Source organism: Bos indicus x Bos taurus, chromosome 13, assembly GCF_003369695.1.
Source record: "Bos indicus x Bos taurus breed Angus x Brahman F1 hybrid chromosome 13, Bos_hybrid_MaternalHap_v2.0, whole genome shotgun sequence".
Taxonomy (NCBI): domain Eukaryota; kingdom Metazoa; phylum Chordata; class Mammalia; order Artiodactyla; family Bovidae; genus Bos; species Bos indicus x Bos taurus.
Window position 1 is genome coordinate 51,119,224 of NC_040088.1, and position 20,826 is coordinate 51,140,049.

A 20,826-nucleotide genomic window follows, 5' to 3' on the forward strand; every position below is an offset into this window, starting at 1 on the left:
GCCTGTGAGAACCCAGGAGCCAGGGCCGGCCTGCTGGGAAAGGGGGGAAGTGAAACAGCGCTGGACCTCCCGGCTCTGCTTGGATGCGGGGGAGGGCAAGCTGGAGGCCACTACCTGGGCTGGAAAAGTGAGATTCTCTCTGGGCAGCAGCTGAATCCAGGGACCTTCAGCAGACAAGCCCTGGAATGTAGTGGAGATGGCAGGCAATAAAGAGGACAGTTTTCTGGACTTCCTTAGCAGTCCAGTGGTTAAGACTCTGGCCTTTCAACACAGAGCGGGCACAAGTTCAATCCTTTGTCAGAAAATTAAGATTCCCACATGCCACATGCGGCCCCTCTTCCAAAAATGAAAATTTTAAAAATCCTGAATTATACCAATATGGCATTACATCTAAAATAATAAACTATTTTTTAAAGGATAGTTTTCTGGTGGAAATGTCTTCTTAAGCGCTGAAATGGATCCCATCCTACTCTCCATATTCAACGTTTAGAGTTTCCTTTTTTCTTTGAAAGCTTCGAAAGTGGCTTCATATGGAGCTTTGTTCCTTTCAGCTAGAAGAAATGTAAAATAGAGACTAAGCTTAAGAAAGAAGCTCAGTTGTAAAAGGAAGAAGAAAGTTCTAGAAGTCTTTTTCTAGAAAGTCCTCAAGAGATCCAGAGAAAACAGTGACAGGACTTGCAGTAAAGCCCCACTGCCCATCCTTAGCAATAGTGATCCTCTTCAGGTTTACAGGGGTCGTCTTGCCAGGAGGAAGTCTGCTCATTTGGTCATTTCATGATAGGTGGGATAATTTCTTTTTAAAGAAATGAAAACATCTTTCATGAACCATCATATTAACCCTACAGATCTATTGTGTTATTTTTCAGAAGTAAAGCATGAATTAAGAACATTTTGAAGCAGATATCGATAATTAGATAGCCAGCTCACAACTGGAGTGTGGGAAATGCAAAAGGAAGCTGCTGGAGTATTTCTTGAAATTTTATTTTAGTTTTTTAATTTAAATTTACTGATTTTAATTGGAGAATAATTGCTTTACATTATTCTGTTGGTTTCTGCCATACATCAACATAAATCAACCATAGGTATACATATGTCCCCACCATCTTGAACCTCCCTTACACCTGCCACCCCATCCCACCCCTCTAGGTTGTCACAAAGCACTGTATTTGAGCTCCCTGCATCATACAGTAAATTTCACTGTCTAATTTTACATATGGTAATGTATATGTTTTAATGAATAGTTTGTCTTCAAGTGGAAAGCTCAAAGATTCACCATCTTTGTGATACTATAAACTTTGCTTCCCAGTAAGAAATGTGATATATTTCTCTTACTGATTTTTTTTAACATTCTAAATTTCAGATTACTCTGACAGGATGAAAAATATGATGAAAATGTAGGACACAAAGAAAAATGTTTCTTTTTCATTAAGCCAGTGTTTCACTGACATAAAAGATTGGTTACAAAACACAGCAAATGAAACAAAATATTTCTTTCTAAAACACTGCTTCACTGATTTATCGTGAGAAAAAAAATACTTTAAATGAGACATTCATGGTTTTTAAATGTAAACCAACTATATAAATTCAGAAAGTTTGGCCTAATTTGGATTTACATTAATTTCAGAAGCAGATAAAACTTAACTGAATTTTCTCTACACTCACATTCAGATTTTTTTAAATCACACAAAATGTGTCATATGGCCAACCAGGATCAGTGGTACAATCTGTGATTTTGAAACAACAGGAGATCTATCATCCCACAAAGAATTTACCCCATGACCTTGACCTTACTAAAACAAAGATTTATCAGGTTAAAAGAGGTGACCAAGCTAAAAAGAAAGCCAGTTCTTGTGGGAGTGATAGTGGAGTAAGAAGCTTTAGAAATCCATCATTCCACTTCAACACCTACTAAACTGGGCAGAAACTGTCTGGAGTCTATTTTAGTATCCCAAGTAACTAGCAGAAACTTAGGAGGATCCAGGGGAGAGCTTGATGGAAATGCTGGTACATTTCAGTGAATTTCAAGCTCTTCCTTGGGTGGTGGCTATCATCTTCCACTCCCCCATCTTTGTGGCAGGTAACAGCCTTTTTTGCACCCTGATGGATCCAGGATAGCCCTTCAGGGGACTCATCTTCCAAATATCAGACTTGTGTATTCTGAAGGGTAATTAAAGCTTTTAATTGCTTTCACCACTTCTATTCAACATGGCAAGAAAAGTTCCAGCCAGAGCAATTAGTCAAGAAAATAAATAAATAAAGGCATCCAAGTCAGAGAAAAAGGAGTAAAAGTATCTTTCTTCCAGAGATGACATTATTTTATATGTGAAAAATCCTAAAATGTCTACCAAAAAGGAAAAAACAAAAAACAAAAAACCACCTGCTACAGCTAATAATCAAATACAACAAAATAGAATACAAAATTAAAACACAAAATTTGGTTGTGTTTCTACACACTATTAATTAAAAATCTGAAAAGGAAATTAAGAAAGCAATTCTAGTCACAATAGCATCAAAAAAGAATAAAATATTAGGAATAAATTTCACCAAGGAGGCAAAAGACTTACACAACAAAAACTACAAAACATTGCTGAAAGAAAGAAGACCTAAATAAATGGAAAGCTATCCCATGTTCATAGAGTTGAAAACATAATATTGTTAAGATGACAATACTACCCTAAGAGATTTACAGATTCCATGCAACTTCTATCAAAATCCCAATGATGTTTTTTGCAAAACAGGAAACCCCATCTTAAAATTCATATGAAATTCCAAGAAATCCCATATAGCCAAAACAATTTTGAAAAAGAACAATGTTGGAGGTCTCACACTTACTGATGTCAAAACTTATTATAAAGCTACAGTAATCAAAATCGTGTGTGGTTCTGGCATAAGAGAGAACATAAAGACCAATAGAATAGAACAGAAAGCTCAGAAATAAGCACTCAAATATGAGGTTAGTCAGATTTTACAAAGGTACCAAGACCATTCAATGCAGAAAGTATTCAAAATGTGTCAAAACCTAAAGTTAAGGGCTAAAACTATGAAAATTTTTGTAAGAAAACATCAGGAAAAATCCTCATGACATTCTATTTGGCAATATTTTTCTTTTGGACATGACACCAAAAGCAGAGCTACAAAAGGAAAAAGTAGATTAAATTGGGGTTCATCAAAATTAAAGAGGACACTATCAAAAGAGTGAAAAGAATGAGAGAAATGAGAGAAAATATTTGCAAATCATATATCTGATAAAGAATATCCATAATGTGTAAAGAAATAGAACTCAACAGCAACAACAAAGCAACCAATTTTTTAAATGAGCAATGTACTTGAATAGACATTTCTCTGGAGAAAATATACAAATAGCCAATAAGCATGTGAAAAGATGCTCAACATTGTTGTTGCTGTTTAGTTGCTCAGTCATGCTTGACTCTTTTGCAACCCCATGGAGTGTAGCCCACCAGGCTTCTTTGTCCATGAGATTTCCCAGGCAAGAATATTGCAGTGGGTTGCCATTTCTTTCTCCAGGGGATCTTCCCAACCCAGGGATAGAACCCACATCTCCTGCAATGCAGGCGATTCTTTACCACTTAGCCAAGGTGGAATTGCAAACAAAACCAAATCATATATCACTTCATGACCACTAGGGTGGCTGTTATCAAAGAACAAAAACAGAAAATAACAAGCATTGATGAGGGTGTGGAGAAATTGGAACTCTTGGGCATTACTGGTGTGAAGGTAAACTGGTGTAGCCACTATGGAAAAAGGCTGCTCCTATCCCTAAAACATTAAACGTGGAATTGCCATCAGATCAGATCAGGTCAGATCAGTTGCTCAGTCGTGTCCGACTCTTTGTGACCCCATGAATCACAGCACGCCAGGCCTCCCTGTCCATCACCAGTTCCCGGAGTTCACTGAGACTCACGTCCATCGAGTCAATGATGCCATCCAGCCATCTCATCCTCTGTCGTCTCCTTCTCCTCTTGCCCCCAATCCCTCCCAGCATCAGGGTCTTTTCCAGTGAGTCAACTCTTCGCATGAGGTGGCCAAAGTACTGGAGTTTCAGCTTTAGCATCATTCCTTCCAAAGAAATCCCAGGGCTGATCTCCTTCACAATGGACTGGTTGGATGTCCTTGGAGTCCAAGGGACTCTCAAGAGTCTTCTCCAACACCACACTTCAAAAGCATCAATTCTTTGGCGCTCAGCCTTCTTCACAGTCCAACTCTCACATCCATACATGACCACAGGAAAAACCATAGCCTTGACTAGATGAACTTTTGTTGGCAAAGTAATGTCTGCTTTTGAATATGCTATCTAGGTTGGTCATAATTTTCCTTCCAAAGAGTAAGCGTCTTTTAATTTCATGGCTGCAGTCACCATCTGTAGTGATTTTGGTATATGATCCATCAATTTCACTTTTAGATGTATACCCAAAAAATCGAAAGCAGAGATGCAAACAAATATTTGTACACCAATGTTTATTCCCATTATTCATAGTAGCTAAAAGGTAAAAAGCAACACATGTCTATCAATAGATGAATGGATAAAACAATATATATACAATGGAATATTATATATATTAATATTATTCTATTCCATTGTAATAAAATAATATATCTAATGGAATATTATTAAGCCATAAAAAAGAAATTCTGATACCTGCTACAACACTTACAATCTTGAAATAACACAGACATAAATAATACACAAAAGGACAAATGCCTCATGATTTTACTTATATGAACGTAGAATAGACAAATTCATAAAGACAGGAAAAATACCTCTATTTTTACCAGGGACTAGTGGGGGAGGGGAAATGAGTGTTATTGTTTAATGGATTCAGAGTGTCCACTGGGGATGAAGAAGAGTTTTAAAAATAGTGGTGATAGTTGTACAACATTGCAAATACACTAAAACCACTGAGTTGTACATGAAAATGATAAATTTTATGTTATGTACATCTTACCACATTAAAATAAAATCCAACTCTTACCATCCTCTTTATACTTCTACTAAGTTTTGGTTCTGGTTTTCGTTTAGCTTTCTGATGGTTGTTTTCAACTAGTACTTCCTTCAAGCTAAAGGAGGATTTATATAAAATAAAGGAAATCCTCTTTTTTTCCTAATTGGTGAGACAATTGGTGAACTATTTCATTTCCTCTTAGATGCTCTCAAACATTACGTACCTCACACCCACTCAGTTCCATGTAAGATGAACTTAGTGACTCCTTTGTTCTGAAACAGTTCCAAGAAAATCAGCTCAACAAATTATTTGGTAGTCTATTCCATCATTTCTCCTAGTTTAAACTGGTGATTTATACAGAAGTTTATTTGGTTTAACCATCTCTATCTTTTAATAGGCAAATTTGCTCAAATGATACCAAGATAATTTTGACTCAGAAGGAAAAAAAGATATAATGATGCAGTAAAGTAAAAACTTAAAATTTTAAAGATAGAAAACTGGGATTTTAATTGTTCTTATTCTTCAATTTTCCAATCCTTATCAAAATACATCAAAACACCAATAATAAATTGCTTTTGCAATTTAATAGAAAGTAATTAACTTTATAGGAATGAAAAATCTTTGTATTGGATAATTTATCTAAAATTTGACTTCAGTTCATAATATTCTTCAGATAGTATATTTAGATTTACTGTAATGTACAGACTATTTGAAGAGCCAGTGTTTTGTTTGGCATGGCACATGTCTTTCAAAATAATTTAATTATAAGATTATTTGACATATTAAAAAGATCATAAATTATGACCAAATGGGCTTTATTCCAGGGATGCAAGGATTTTTCAATATTTTCAAATCAATAAAACTGATACACCACATTAACAAACTGAAAGATAAAAACCATATGATTATCTCAGTAGATGCAGAGAAAGCCTTTGACAAAATTCAAAACCCACTTATGATAAAAACTCTCCAGAAACCAGGCATTGAAGAAATATACCTCAACATAATAAAAGCCATATATGATAAATCCACTGCTGTTGCTACTGCTAAGTCGCTTCAGTCGTGTCCACCTCTGTGCAACCCCATAGACGGCAGCCCACCAGGCTCCCCCATCCCTGGGATTCTCCAGGCAAGAACACTGGAGTGGGTTGCCATTTCCTTCTCCAATGCATGAAAGTGAAAAGTGAAAGTGAAGTCTCTCAGTCATGTCCAACTCTTCGGGACCCCATGGACTGCAGCCTACCAGGCTCCTCCGTCCATGGGATTTTCTAGGCAAGAGTACTGGAGTGGGGTGCCATCGCCTTCTCTGGATAAACCCACAGCAAACATTATCTTCAAAGGTGAAAAGTTGAAAACATTTCCCCTAAAGTCAGAAACAAGTCAAGGGTGCCCAATCTCATCACTACTTTCAACATAGTTATAGAAGTTTTAGCCATAGCAATCAGAGAAGAGCAAGAAATAAAAGGAATCCAGATTGGAGAAGAAGAAGTAAAACTCTCACTGTTTGCAGATGACAAGATCCTCTACATAGAAAACCCTAAAGACACACCAGAAAATTACTAGAGCTAATCAGTGAATATAGTAAAGTTGCAGGATATAAAATTAGTACACAGAAATCCCTTGCATTCCTATACACTAACAATGAGAAAACAGAAAGAGAAATTAAGGAAACAATCCCATTCACCATTGTGAAGAAAAGAATAAAATACTTAGGAATAAATTTACCTAAAGAAACAAAAGACCTATACATAGAAAACTATAAAACACTGATGAAAGAAATCAAAGATGACACAAATAGATGAAGAAATATACCATGTTCATGGATTAGAAGAATCAATATAGTGAAAATGAGTATACTACCCAAAACAATCTATAGATTAAATGCAATCCCTATCAAGATACCAATGGTATTTTTCACAGAACTAGAACAAATAATTTCACAATTTGTATGGAAATACAAAAAATCTCGAATAGCCAAAGCAATCTTGAGAAAGAATGAAACTGGAGGAGTCAATGTGCCTGGCTTCAGACTATGCTACAAAGCTACAGTCATCAAGACAGTATGGCACTGTCACAAAGACAGAAATATAGATCAATGGAACAAAATAGAAAGCTCAGAGATAAATCCATGCACCTAAGGACACCTTATCTTTGACAAAGGAGGTAAAAATATGCAATGGAGAAAAGGTAATCTCTTTAACAAGTGGTTCTGGGAAAACTGGTTAACCACCTGTAAAAGAATGAAACTAGAACACTTTCTAATACCATACACAAAAATAAACTCAAAATGGATTAAAGATCCAAATGTAAGACCAGAAACTATAAAACTCCTAGAGGAAAACATAGGCAGAACACTCTCTGACATAAATCACAGCAAGATCCTCTGTGACCAACCCTCCAGAGTAATGGAAATAAAAGCAAAACTAAACAAATGGGACCTAAATAAACTTAAAAGCTTTTGCACAACAAAGGAAACTACAAGTGAGGTGAAAAGACAGCCTTCAGAATGGGAGAAAATAATAACCAATGAAGCAACTGACAAAGAATTAATCTCAAAAATATACAAGCAGCTCATGCTCAATATCAGAATAATAAATGACCCAATCAAAAAACGGGTGAAAAAACTAAACAGACATTTCTCCTAAGAAGAAATACAGATGACAGACAAACACATGAAAAGATGCTCAACTTTACTCATTATCAGAGAAATGCACATCAAAAACACAATGAGGTACCATCTCACGCCAGTCAGAATGGCTGCTATCAGAAAGTCTACGAACAATAAATGCTGGAGGGGTTGTGGAGGAAAGGGAACCCTCTTAAACTGTAGGTGGGGATGCAAACTGGTACAGTCACTATGGAGAACAGTGAGGAGATTCCTTTAAAAAAAACTGGAAATAGAACTGCTATATGACCCAGCAATCCCACTGCTGGGCATACATACTGAGGAAACCAGAATTGAAAGAGACACCTGTACCCCAATGTTCATTGCAACACTGTTTACAATAGCTAGGACACGGAAGCAACCTAGATGTTCATCAGCAGACGAATGGATAAGAAAGCTGTGGTACATATACACAATGGACTATTACTCAGCTATTAAAAAGAATACATTTGAGTCAGTTCTAATGAGGTGGATGAAATTGGAGCCTATTATACAAAGTCAGAAAGAAAAACACCAATACAGTATATTAATGTATATATATGGAATTTAGAAAGATGGTAATGACAACCTTATATGCAAGACCAGTCCCATCACTTCATGGCAAATAGATGGGGAAACAGTGGACACAGTCACTGACTTTATTTTTTTGGGCTCCAAAATCACTGCAGATGGTGATTGTAGCCATGAAATTAAAAGACACTTGCTCCTTGGAAGGAAAGTTATGACCAACCTAGACAGCATATTAAAAAGCAGAGACATTAGTTTGCCAACAAAGGTCCATCTAGTCAAGGCTATGGTTTTTCCAGTGGTCATGTACGGATGTGAGAGTTGGACTACAAAGAAGGCTGAGTGCCGAAGAATTGATGCTTTTGAAGTGTGGTGTTGGAGAAGACTCTTGAGAGTCCCTTGGACTGCAAGGAGATCCAACCAGTACATCCTAAAAGAGATCAGTCCTGGGTGTTCATTGGAAGGACTGATGTTGAAGCTGAAACTCCAATACTTTGGCCACCTGATGTGAAGAGCCGACTCATTTGATAAGACCCTGATGCTGGGAAAGATTGAGGGCAGGAGGATAAGGGGACGACAGAGGATGAGATGGCTGGATGGTGTCACAGACTTCATGGAAATGGGTTTGGGTGGACTCTGGGAGTTGGTGATGGGCAGGGAGGCCTGGCATGCTGTGGTTCATGGGGTCAAAAAGAGTCAGACACGACTGAGCAACTGAACTGAATTGAACTGAACTGATATGCAAGACAGCAAAAAAGACACAGATATAAAGAACAGACTTTTGGACTCTGTGAGAGAAGGTGAGAGTGGGATGATTTGAGAGAATAGCATTGAAACATTATATTACCATATGTGAAATAGATGACCAGACTAAGTTCGACGCATGAAACAGGGCACTCAAAGACGGTGTACTGAGACAACCCAGAGGGATGGAATGGGGAGGGAGACAGGAGTGGGGTTCGGGATGGGGGACACATGTACACCCATGGCTGATTCATGTCAATGTATGGCAAAACCCACCACAATATTGTAATTTGCAGATCCAATTATAATAAATTAATAATAAATAATGTTTATATTAATAATGTTATAATATAATTTATATATTTATAATAAATTAATATTTAAAGGCTTGTTTGACCCATTTTATATTTGAAAAAAAACTAAGAATAAGGCAAAAAATGTATTTTTATGATCTGTAAATGATCCAGATTTTAGAGATGGAAATCAAGACACAAAAGCAGAGGGTATCTTCTTCAAACTACACCAAATATGTAATATTATCTATAATTGTAAGCAATTTAAAAGGTAATTTTTTAGTTTATGTAATAAAATATTCTGGAAAACCTATTTTCTAAGGAACCTACATCTTTAAGAAGAAAAATAAAGAAATACATTGTAGAAAAAGAAGACTTTCCTTAAAAAAAGTCCATTAATATTCCAATTTCAAAGCAAAAGAAATTATGAGATTTTTATTGATAATCAGTTAGTTCAGTCACTCAGTTGTGCCCGACTCTTTGCGACCCCATGAATTGCAGCACGCCAGGCCTCCCTATCCATCACCAACTCCCGGAGTTCACCCAAACTCATGTCCACCGAGTCGGTGATACCATCCAGCCATCTCATCCTCTGTCGTCCCCTTCTCCTCCTGCCCCCAATCCCTCCCAGCATCAGAGTCTTTTCCAATGAGTCAACTTTTTGCATGAGGTGGCCAAAGTATTGGAGTTTCAGCTTTAGCACCATTCCTTGCAAAGAACACCCAGGACTGATCTCCTTTAGAATGGGCTGGTTGGATTTCCTTGAAGTCCAAGGGACTCTCATAGGCACATCCTAAATATTAAGATTTGTGTATGTATAAATGCCAGTTTAAAAGCAAATATTACTTTGGAAAATATTATCCCCAAAACATATTTTAAAAGTTTGAAGTATTTAAGACTACACTATTTTTTTTTGCTTTCAAATTATTATGCTGGAGAAGACTCTTGAGACTCCCTTGGACAGCAAGATCAAACCAGTCAATCCTAAAGGAAATCAACCTTGAATATTTATTGAAGGACTGATGCTGAAGCTCCAATACTTTGGCCACCTGATGTAAAAAGACACTTCACTGGAAAAGACACTGATGCTGAGAAAGATTGAAGACAAAAGGAGGAGGGGGCAGCAGAGGATGAGATGGTTAGATAGTATCACCAACTCAATGGATATGAATTTGAGCAAATTCCAGGACATACTGGAGTATAGAGGAGTCTGGCATTTTGCAGTCCATGGGGTCGCAAAGAGTTGAACACGACTTAGTGACTGAACAACAACAACACTACTACTTTTTTAGGAAGACATTTTTTTGTTTGAGCAATTTTAGGTTTACAACAAAATTGAGTGGAAATTACAAAGACTTCCCATCTCCTCCCCTGTTCCCACACATGCATAGGTTTTGGTTTTCTTGGTTTTTCTCTATTGATTTTGTTTCAATTTCATTGATTTCTGCTGTAATTCTTATTATTTCTTTTCTTCCCCTTTTTGACTTTTGATTGTTCTTCTTTTTCTAGCTTCCCAAGGTGGAAACTTATTTTACTATAAAGTGAAAGTGAAAGTGAAGTCGCTCAGTCGTGTCCGACCCTCAGTGACCCCCACGGACTGCAGCCTTCCAGGCTCCTCTGTCCATGGGATTCTCCAGGCAAGAGCACTGGAGTGGGGTGCCATTGCCAACCCCATACATTTGGATAAGTTTGTTTTCATTTTATTTACTCCAAAATATATTTTAATTTCTGGTGAGACTTCTTCTTTGACCCATGTGTTATTTGGAAATGTGCTGCATAATCTCCATGTAATTGGGAATTTTTCTATTACCTGTCTGTTATTGATTTCTAACTTAATTCCCTTATGAGAAAAGACTTTATATTGTTTTTATTCTTTTAAATTTGTTGAAGTGTGTGTTATGCCCCAGAATATGGCTTATCTTGGTAAATGTTTCTTGTGAGCTTGAGAGAATGTGTATTCTGCTGTGGTCAGATGAAGTAGACCTTAGAAGTCAATGATATTCAATTAATTGATTAGTGTCATTGAATTCAACTCTGTCTTTACTGATTTTCTATCTGCTGGAACTGTCCATTTCTGAGAGATTGGTGTTGAAGTTTCCAACTATGATAGTAGCTTCATCTATTTCTTTCTGTGGTTCTATCAGGTTTTGCCTTATGTGGCTCTGTCATTAGGCACATAACACACTAATTCTCCTGAGAGAATTGACTCCTTTATTATTATGTAATAATCCCTTTCTTGAAAAATTTTCCTTACTTTGAAGTCTGTTCTGTCTGAAGTGAATGTTAGTGCTGCTTTCTTTTGATTAGTGTTCAGATCAGATCAGTCACTCAGTCATGTCCGACTCTTTGCGACCCCATGAATCACAGCACGCCAGGCCTCCCTGTCCATCCCAACTCCCAGAGTTCACTGAGACTCATGTCCATCGAGTCAGTGATGCCATCCAGCCATCTCATCCTCTGTCGTCCCCTTCTCCTCCTGCCCCCAATCCCTCCCAGCATCAGAGTCTTTTCCAATGAGTCAACTCTTCTCGTGAGGTGGCCAAAGTACTGGATTTCAGCTTCAGCACCATTCCTTCCAAAGAAATCCCAGGGCTGATCTCCTTCACAATGGACTGGTTGGATCTCCTTGAAGTCCAACGGACTCTCAAGAGTCTTCTCCAACACCACAGTTCAAAAGCATCAATTGTTCGGTGCTCAGCCTTCTTCACAGTCCAACTCTCACATCCATACCTGACCACAGGAAAAACCATAGCCTTGACTAGACGAACCTTTGTTGTCAAAGTAATGTCTCTGCTTTTGAATATGCTATCTAGGTTGGTCATAACTTTCCTTCCAAAGAGTAAGTGTCTTTTAATTTCATGGCTGCAGTCACCATCTGCAGTGATTTTGGAGCCCAGAAAAATAAAGTCTGACACGGTTTCCACTGTTTCCCCATCTATTTCCCATGAAGTGGTGGGACCGGATGCCATGATCTTCGTTTTCTGAATGTTGACCTTTAAGTCAACTTTTTCACTTTCCATTTTCACTTTCATTAAGAGGCTTTTTAGTTCCTCTTCACTTTCTGCCATAAGGATGGTGTCATCTGCATATCTGAGTTTATTGATATTTTTCCCGGCAATCTTGATTCCAGCTTGTGCTTCTTCCAGCCCAGTGTTTCTCATGATGTACTCTGCATATAAGTTAAATAAACAGGGTGACAATATACAGCCTTAACATACTCCTTTTCCTATTTGGAACCAGTCTGTTGTTCCATGTCCAGTTCTAACTGTTGCTTCCTGACCTGCATACAGATTTCTCAAGAGGCAGATCAGGTGGTCTGGTATGCCCATCTCTTTCAGAATTTTCCACAGTCTATTGTGATCCACACAGTCAAAGGCTTTGGCATAGTCAGTAAAGCAGAAATAGATGTTTTTCTGGAACTCTCTTGCTTTTTCCATGATCCAGTGGATGTTGGCAATTTGATCTCTGGTTCCTCTGCCTTTTTGAAAACCAGCTTGAACATCAGGAAGTTCACGGTTCACATATTGCTGAAGCCTGGCTTGGAGAATTTTGACCATTACTTTACTAGCATGCGAGATGAGTACAACTGTGCGGTAGTTTGAGCATTCTTTGGCATTGCCTTTCTTTGGGATTAGAATGAAAACTGACCTTTTCCAGTCCTGTGGCCACTGCGGAGTTTTCCAAATTTGCTGGCATATTGAGTGCAGCACTTTCACAGCATCATCTTTCAGGATTTGGAATAGCTCAACTGGAATTCTATCACCTCCACTAGCTTTGTTCGTAGTGATGCTTTCTAAGGCCCACCTGACTTCACATTCCAGGATGTCTGGCTCTAGGTCAGTGATCACACCATCGTGATTATCTGGGTCATGAAGATCTTTTTTGTACAGTTCTTCTGTGTATTCTTGCCATCTCGTCTTAATATCTTCTACTTCTGTTAGGTCCATACCATTTCTGTCCTTTATCGAGCCCATCTTTGCATGAAATGTTCCTTTGTTAGCTATGATTTTCTTGAAGAGATCTCCAGTCTTTCCCATTCTGTTGTTTTCCTCTTATTTCTTTGCATTGATCACTGAAGAAGTTTTTCTTATCTCTTCTTGCTATTCTTTGGAACTCTGCATTCAGATGTTTATATCTTTCCCTTTCTCCTTTGCTTTTCACTTTTCTTCTTTTCACAGCTATTTGTAAAGCCTCCCTTGGATGGAGAAAAATATACCATGATTAGTGTTAGCATGGTATATTTTTCTCCATCCATTTTCTTTTAACCGATATGTAACGTTTATAACTTTTTATAAGGACACAAAAGCTGCACGGGTCTTAAAAAAAAACCATTAGAAACAATGAGAATTGCAATGTAATTTTAATAGCATAACTTTTAATCACAGAGTGTATAACAACCAATGCTTTATTAGCATAATTTGCTGCAATGCCTGTTAAATACCATAGACAAAGTTTATAAACACGTGCATACCCTTAAAACTATTAAATTACATTAGGTACTCTGTAATTGTCCTCCTACATGGAGTCTTTTGTACATGCCTTCATTATTTATACAGTGTTGTGACTCTCCAAAATATCAGGCACATTCATGTTCAAATATTAGGTGCAAAATGCATTCTAAACTCCAATAAGTAATACTTCCCAAATTATCTGAGCGTTGTTCACTGTATAAATTCCAATACAAAGGTAAATATAAATGTACATAAAATATTTTCATATTTAGGAATATTACAATCAACTACATAGTTATATCAGAGAAGGCAATGGCACCCCACTCTAGTACTCTTGCCTGGAAAATACAATGGACAGAGGAGTCTGGTGGGCTGCAGTCCATGGGGTCGCTAAGAGTCAGACACGACTGAGCGACTTCACTTTCACTTTTCACTTTCATGCATTGGAGAAGGACATGGCAACCCACTCCAGTGTTCTTGCCTGGAGAATCCCAGGGACGGGGGAGCCTGGTGGGCTGCCGTCTATGGGGTCGCACAGAGTCGGACATGACTGAAGCGACTTAGCAGCAGCACATAGTTATATATTCTTCTTAATAAAAAATAATCAGGTATAAATTGAAATAAATTATTTGTATGATAATCTGGTTTTAGAGTTATAAGCATTATAAGTTTCTATGGGATTGACAGAGGAAGATAAAACGCATTGTTAAACAAGATATGCTCAGGCCTTTCTTTAAGGAATTTAAAGATTAATGAGGAACTCAGAAAAGCAAACACCCAATGAAAGTCTTTAAAAGTGCTATAGTTAGGGTTCTGAAAGAACTCATAAGAGGGACACTTTGATGTCTGATGAGTTAATACCTACATCAAGTTTAAGTCCTTTAAAATTTTAACCTTTTTCAAAAAACATTTATTTATTTGGCTCTGCCAGGTCTTTAGTTGCAGCATGCAGGATCTAGCTCCCTGACTGGGGATTGAATCTAGTAGCCTGCACGTGGGAGCATGGAGTCTTAGCCACAGGACCACCAGGGAAGTCCACTTACATCAACTTTAATCTCTATATTCAGTAGATTACTCACTTCTAAACATAACACTATTTGATGAAAAATTATCGTCTGAGGTAACCTGAAGATTTCATATATTATTTTTCACAAGTGTATGGTTTAAATTATTATTCCCAGAGAGTAAGCAAAGACACAGAAAAGAAAAAAATAGGAAAATTAAAACAATGCATTAAGCTACCTGTTTCTCTGTAGGGATTTGATCCAATTAAAAGTCTTAGCATTTATCAGTTATTATAGTTAGCCAGACAATACAATGAAAACACTCCCTATCTAGTTAATCCTCTCAGACCTATAAAGTACTATTTAACCTTATTTGTAGCTCAAACAGTAAAGAATCTGCCTGCAGTGCAGGAGACCTGTGTTGGGAAAATCCCCTGGAGAAGGGAATGGCAATCCACTCCAGTATTCTTGCCTGGAGAATCCCATGGAAAGAGGAGCCTGGCAGACTACAGTTCATGGGATTGCAAAGAGTCACACAGGACTGAGCAACTAATACTACTAACCTTATTAAAGTACCAGTAATATACTCACTTTTGGATGTTTGCCCCAAGTCATAAAACCAGAAGTTAAGCTTTTAGCAACTGTGAATAGACCTTATCTTAAGTATAAGGAAAAACCATAAAGCCTAGGGGGAGAGTGAGACTGGAGGATTTGGTGGAGAGTTGGAACGGCAGTAAAATCAGTTATTCATTCTTTAAGCTATTTGTTACCAAAGATCACTGAAGAGACTGCCTGTGTAAAACATTACTCTGCACATGTAAGACTCTCAGAAATCTCTGTAGCATCGGTAAATTTATATAGAGTGGAGAGCCCCTGCTATGTATATCTGAGGGTATCCCAACATATGAAATCAAATCACATAATTCCATATTTAATTATTTAATGTCAAGATAACTATTATATATTATCACAAAAAACACTAATGCACTTGCTGTTATATTTGTAAGTTGAACTTCTAACTTTAAACAGGGCTTGCACCTTGCTTTCATGATGGTATCAAATTCCAAATAAATATTCTTTTACTTTGAAATTTCCCTCTTCAATTAATGGCTTCCTGTTATAAAAGTTTATCTATATCTTACCTTAACTTCATTACATTAGATTGAGTCAAATGTCTGTGAAATTAAATTGCTTTCTCTGCTGAAATCAACTGACTACATAAAAATCTCTTGCCACAGTGGAATAAAGAACATAATTACATGTCTGAAGGAGACTCTTAAACAATTCAATTTTTTTTTTAAAATACATGAATCAGCCATGGGTGTGCATGTGTCCCCAGTCCTGAATTCCCCTTCCACCTCCCTCCCCATCCTATCCCTCAGGGTCCATTTGTTAAAAGTATTGATAGAATCTAAACTTATTTAATAATAACAGGCTTATTTCCTAAAATTAATTTTAACAAATTCTTGTAATGCCCTTTCTGTCAACAGTAAAAAAATCTCATTCTTGGACTAACTTAGCAGGAAGACATGTTCTCATTTTTTTTTTTTTTTATGTTCTCATTTTTTAAGATGCTTTACTGAAGGGTACTTTTAGAAAAAATGCAGAATACGTAACAAAAATAACTACGGACATTTTCTACAAATCGAGGGGAACCAACTTATTAGACTACAACTTTGCTTACATTTAGCACCATTTGCATACATTTAAAAAATTGACATGTTATAGTTTTTAAAAATAGTTTTTTCTCTAGCATCTATTTCTTCATTTCTTCCTAGAGCACAAAGTAACGTATGCCTGCCCCCCAAAAAGATCACAAATATATGCATGTGCATAAAAAAGAGGTTTGACTATAGGACATTTTCTCTTTAAAAAGATCTCTCAAAGGTAGAAAACATCCTGAATCTTGTTAAGAAATTGAAGTAAACATAAGACAGAGTCACCAGCACATTTTTAAAAAGACCCAATACGGGTGTGATTGTTCCCAGGCCTATGATTAAACTCAGTCTAACAAAGATAAAAGGTAGATCCTGGAGAAGGATGGCAAAGGAATTCAGAAGCGGGTTCCGGGGAGTGAATATCATTCGAAGAAGAGAAATGTAACTGAAGATGTAGACCACGTACACCCAGCCTGACTTGTACACCCTGGGGTGTCCGGCCACCCGCACCATTTCTATGGTGTCAGCCCACAGCGGAAAGCTCCCGAGGAAGATCTCTGCACGCACGTCCTGCTGGGACAGCGTTCTCAGGATTCCCCACTCAAAGGTGGGATCCTGGGGTCCCTCCAGCTCAGGAGAGGAGTTCCCTGTGGCGCCTCCTAGTGGCCGCGACAAGTGGGTCCTGTTGGCTGGCTGTGGGCGAGTCGGGTTTTCTTCATTTTGCTTCGCTTCACATGTCACAGTTCTTATTTGTTGCAAATTGGTCGTATGGATGTGCCTGTCTTCATTACCTGCAACAAATTGATTCATTTAAATTTTAAATCTTTATTAAAATGTAACTTTTCATTCAATTTTATTTAAACTTACAGGGATTTCCCTGGTGATCCAGTGGCTAAGATTCCATGCTCTGAATGCAGGGGCTTGGGTTTGATCCCTGGTCAGGGAACTAGATCTACAGGCTGCAACCAAAAGGTCAGGCTCAGCTGCAAGGAAGACGGAAGGGCCCACAGGCTGCAACCCAATAAATAAGTGACTGTGTGTGTTACTGGCTCAATTGTGTCTGACTCTTTGTGACCCCAGGGGGTGTAGCCCACCAGGCTCCTCCATCCATGGGATTTTCCAGGCATGAATACTGGAGTGGGTTGCCATTTCCTTCTCCAATAAACAAATAAAAGAATAAATATTATAAAATAAATAAATAAATATTACCTTATTTATATTTGGTGCAGTCAAATAAATAAATTTAGAAATAAATTTAAATTTTAAATGCTTTATTTAAATTTTTAAATTTTAAATAAAATTTCACTTTTAAATGCTTTATTTAAATTTTTAAATTTTAAATAAAATTTAACTTTTCCTTCAATTTGTTTAAAATTTAAACATTTTAAATTTCAAAATTTATTTAAACATAAAATTCTTAAATTTTTATTTAAAGTGAAATTTTTATTTAAACTTGAAAATGAAATATGAGTGATCTCTTATTTGAGGTCTGTGTCACACATAGAACTTCAAGATAGCAATGGATAGCACAGTGCCAAAAAATGTAGAAGCAGAGAATGCTCTTTATGTCTTTGCATTTCCTGAGGTATGGATCCTAAGTCATTCTTACCGTTTCAAAATAATACCCATTACTGATTACTGAGCTAAGTAAACACTTTCACACATTGACTCATTTAATCCTCAGGAAAAAGTTGAGAAATAGGGATTACTATCCCAGTGGATAAATATGGAAACTGGAGTCTAAGAGAGAAAAAGACACCTGAATTCAAATACACAGTTAGGAATGAGCAGAGCTGGAACTCATACCCAGACTTGTCTGACCCCAATTGACAATCTCTTAACTTTATCACTTTCTAGAGGCAATACATCAAGTGCTAATTATAAACCATACACATATCATAAAATCAAATGACTCAAAAGTTCAATGGTTCAGTCTCATCACTTTATAAGAAGCCTACAGGAATGACTACAACCCAGATCTCCAGGTTTAGAGTTTGGTGCTAAGAGGGTCTTTTTTTGATCATGAGAGAGTTTTAGTGAAGGGTAACTGTTGGGGGCCAGCGTGAGGTACTCCACCCGTGGCAAAGGTCATGAGGAAGGAGGCTCGACATACGCAAAGGCGGAATCGAGCCTCAGGAGTCCCCCTGGAAATTCTCGAGCATCTACCCCCATAACCAGAGCCTGCCTACTTTACTACTTTGTGCTCTCACCTACACCTCTGACTTTACGGGGGGCTGTCCCCCACCACCTCTTTCAGAGAAGGAGTTAACTTAGAGCTCCAGTTAATAATTCCTGGGCGTGACAAGAGTGTTTTAACCTACAAACTCCTCTGAAGGTTCTCTAGCCTGCCTGACAGGCTTGTCCGGCCACATGTGATTGCTCACAGCCTCCCAACCATGAGAGGCACGAAATGCTTTAAACCTTCTAAAAACAGGTTCTTTAGAGAAGTTAGAAAACTATTAGTATAAGTATAGTGGGCTGATTAGAAATTGTATTGGTGAAGGGTTTTTCATTTGTTGAGCCAATGTTTACTGCTAAGTCTCCACATCCCCTGCCCTTACACACATTAATGAATATATAGAAGAAATAAGTATTAACCTTTGATATAAATCACGTTAGACCTTAGGCCAAGTAAATTCTTTCCTTAACTAAAACCCACTACACCCTCACCCTATAGGAATGTAACTTTATTTGGGTGGCGTCTGTTTTAAGAATAATCACCCCTGGAGAAATAAGTGTTGACTGACCGCTGTCACAAGGAGAGGGTCATAAATTGTCAGCAGGCCCCCTGGCCAGAAGATGATGTAACAGCCCTAAGACCTCTGTATACATTTGTATGAAGCACCTGAATTTAATAAAAGTCAGGACTGCTGTCCCCGCATGACTTTTGTATAACTTTTGTATAACACCTCAGTGTATAAAAACAGTGTATAAAAACAGACCCTGGAAAATAAAGAATTGAGATCAGTTCCTCGAAAGACTGGTCTCCGCATGTCTCTCTCTCTCTCAAACTCTGGCTCAGTCTCCATCTGGAGCGAGGAACCCGCCACTAACTTTGCCTGGGCTTCTAAGATCCGACCAGGGAGGCCTCAGTGTCTCCTCTCCTTCGGGAGAATGGAAGGACGCCTGCGGCCTATGTAAGTGGTGCAAACTTCTTGTCTTGAAGTTTTATTGGTCTCCCGCGTAAACCAAGCTACTCAGCCTCTTTTCTCCACTGAATTTTCCTGCTGAGCTATCCTCATTCTATTACTCTTTATATCTCTAATTAATATTTAAATAAGTCGCCAACGCCGTCCCCGCTTTGTATACCCTGGATCAGCCGGGGCTGGACCCTGGCAGGTAACATTCTGAACTCAAGATTTTTAAGCTGTTCTTTCCCCCCAAATTTTTGAACTAGTCAGTATGATTGTTTAGACAAGTATCTCGTTTGTGACCGTGAAGCTGTGGCTGATCAACAGGTCAGTCATCTGAATGAATAGGGTGTTCCTCGTCAGCATCACAAAAGTGTGTGTGTGTGTGTGAGAGAGAGAGAGAGAGAGAGAGAGAAAGTGAATATGTGTGTCTCTCCATACACACATGGGTATTAAGGTTGTGATTATGAAGGAATCTCAGATCTCAGAACTTACTGCTGATGATAGGACTTTTCTATGAAAGAAACAGAACATTATTTTCCAAACATTTAACCACTTAGGCACCATTTTCACTGCTAAGAATTTCTCAGCTCTTGACACAGTTTACTCAGCCAACAACATGCTGAGCTGTCACATTCCTTGATAAGATAAAATTTAAAGAGAGTCATTAGACGGAATAACTCTAAAGGTTAAAGACACAAAGGCAATAAAATTCGTTGAAATGTACTGAGCAGAAGTGAAAACATTTTAAAACAAATAAGTTATTATGATTAATGACTAACAAAGGGCTTGATGACTATAAGTAGGAGTTGTTTAAAGAACATACCTCAGTTTTCTTTCTATACAATTATTTTAAAATTGTAAGTGTGAATTGAGTACATTTATTAATTTAAAAAATAAATTTTTGAGATATTACTTCCCTCTGGTATGAATTATTCATAAGTATTAGGACTCATGACCCTTAGAAACTTCCTTATCAAACTTAAGATGTATTTAAGATGTCACAGTAGCATGAGTAAGAATCGTTTTTTTTATTAGAATATAGTTGACTTATAATGTTATGTTAGTTTCACGTGCATAGCAAAGTGATTCAGATATATATACATATATGGTGATTGAGCTACCCTGTATCCAAGGTCAGGGGCGGCAGCCGAGAGGAGCTACCCTACATGCAAGGTAAGGAGCAGCGGCTGTGCTTTGCTGGAGCAACTGTGAAGAGATACCCCACATTCAAGGTAAGAGAAACTCAAGTAACACAGTAGGCACTGAAAGAGGGCATCAGAGGGCAGACAGACTGAAACCACAATCACAGACAACTAGCCAATCTGATCACACGGACCACAGCTTGTCTAACTCAATGAAACTAGGCCATGTCGTGTGAGGCCACACAAGACGGACGGGTCATGGTGGAG

At 37.8% G+C, this 20,826-nt stretch overlaps 1 protein-coding gene across 1 annotated transcript in view; it reads right to left on the reverse strand.

Annotated features, from left to right (window-relative positions):
- Positions 1–15,551: 15,551 nt before the first annotated feature.
- Positions 15,552–20,826, reverse strand: part of TMEM236 (transmembrane protein 236) — a 39,586-nt gene continuing 34,311 nt past the window's right edge. The window contains exon 4 of the mRNA XM_027559835.1: positions 15,552–17,074. Within this exon, the coding sequence (XP_027415636.1) occupies positions 16,494–17,074 (581 nt within the window). The 3' untranslated portion in view covers positions 15,552–16,493. The remainder of the gene's footprint in view (positions 17,075–20,826) is intronic.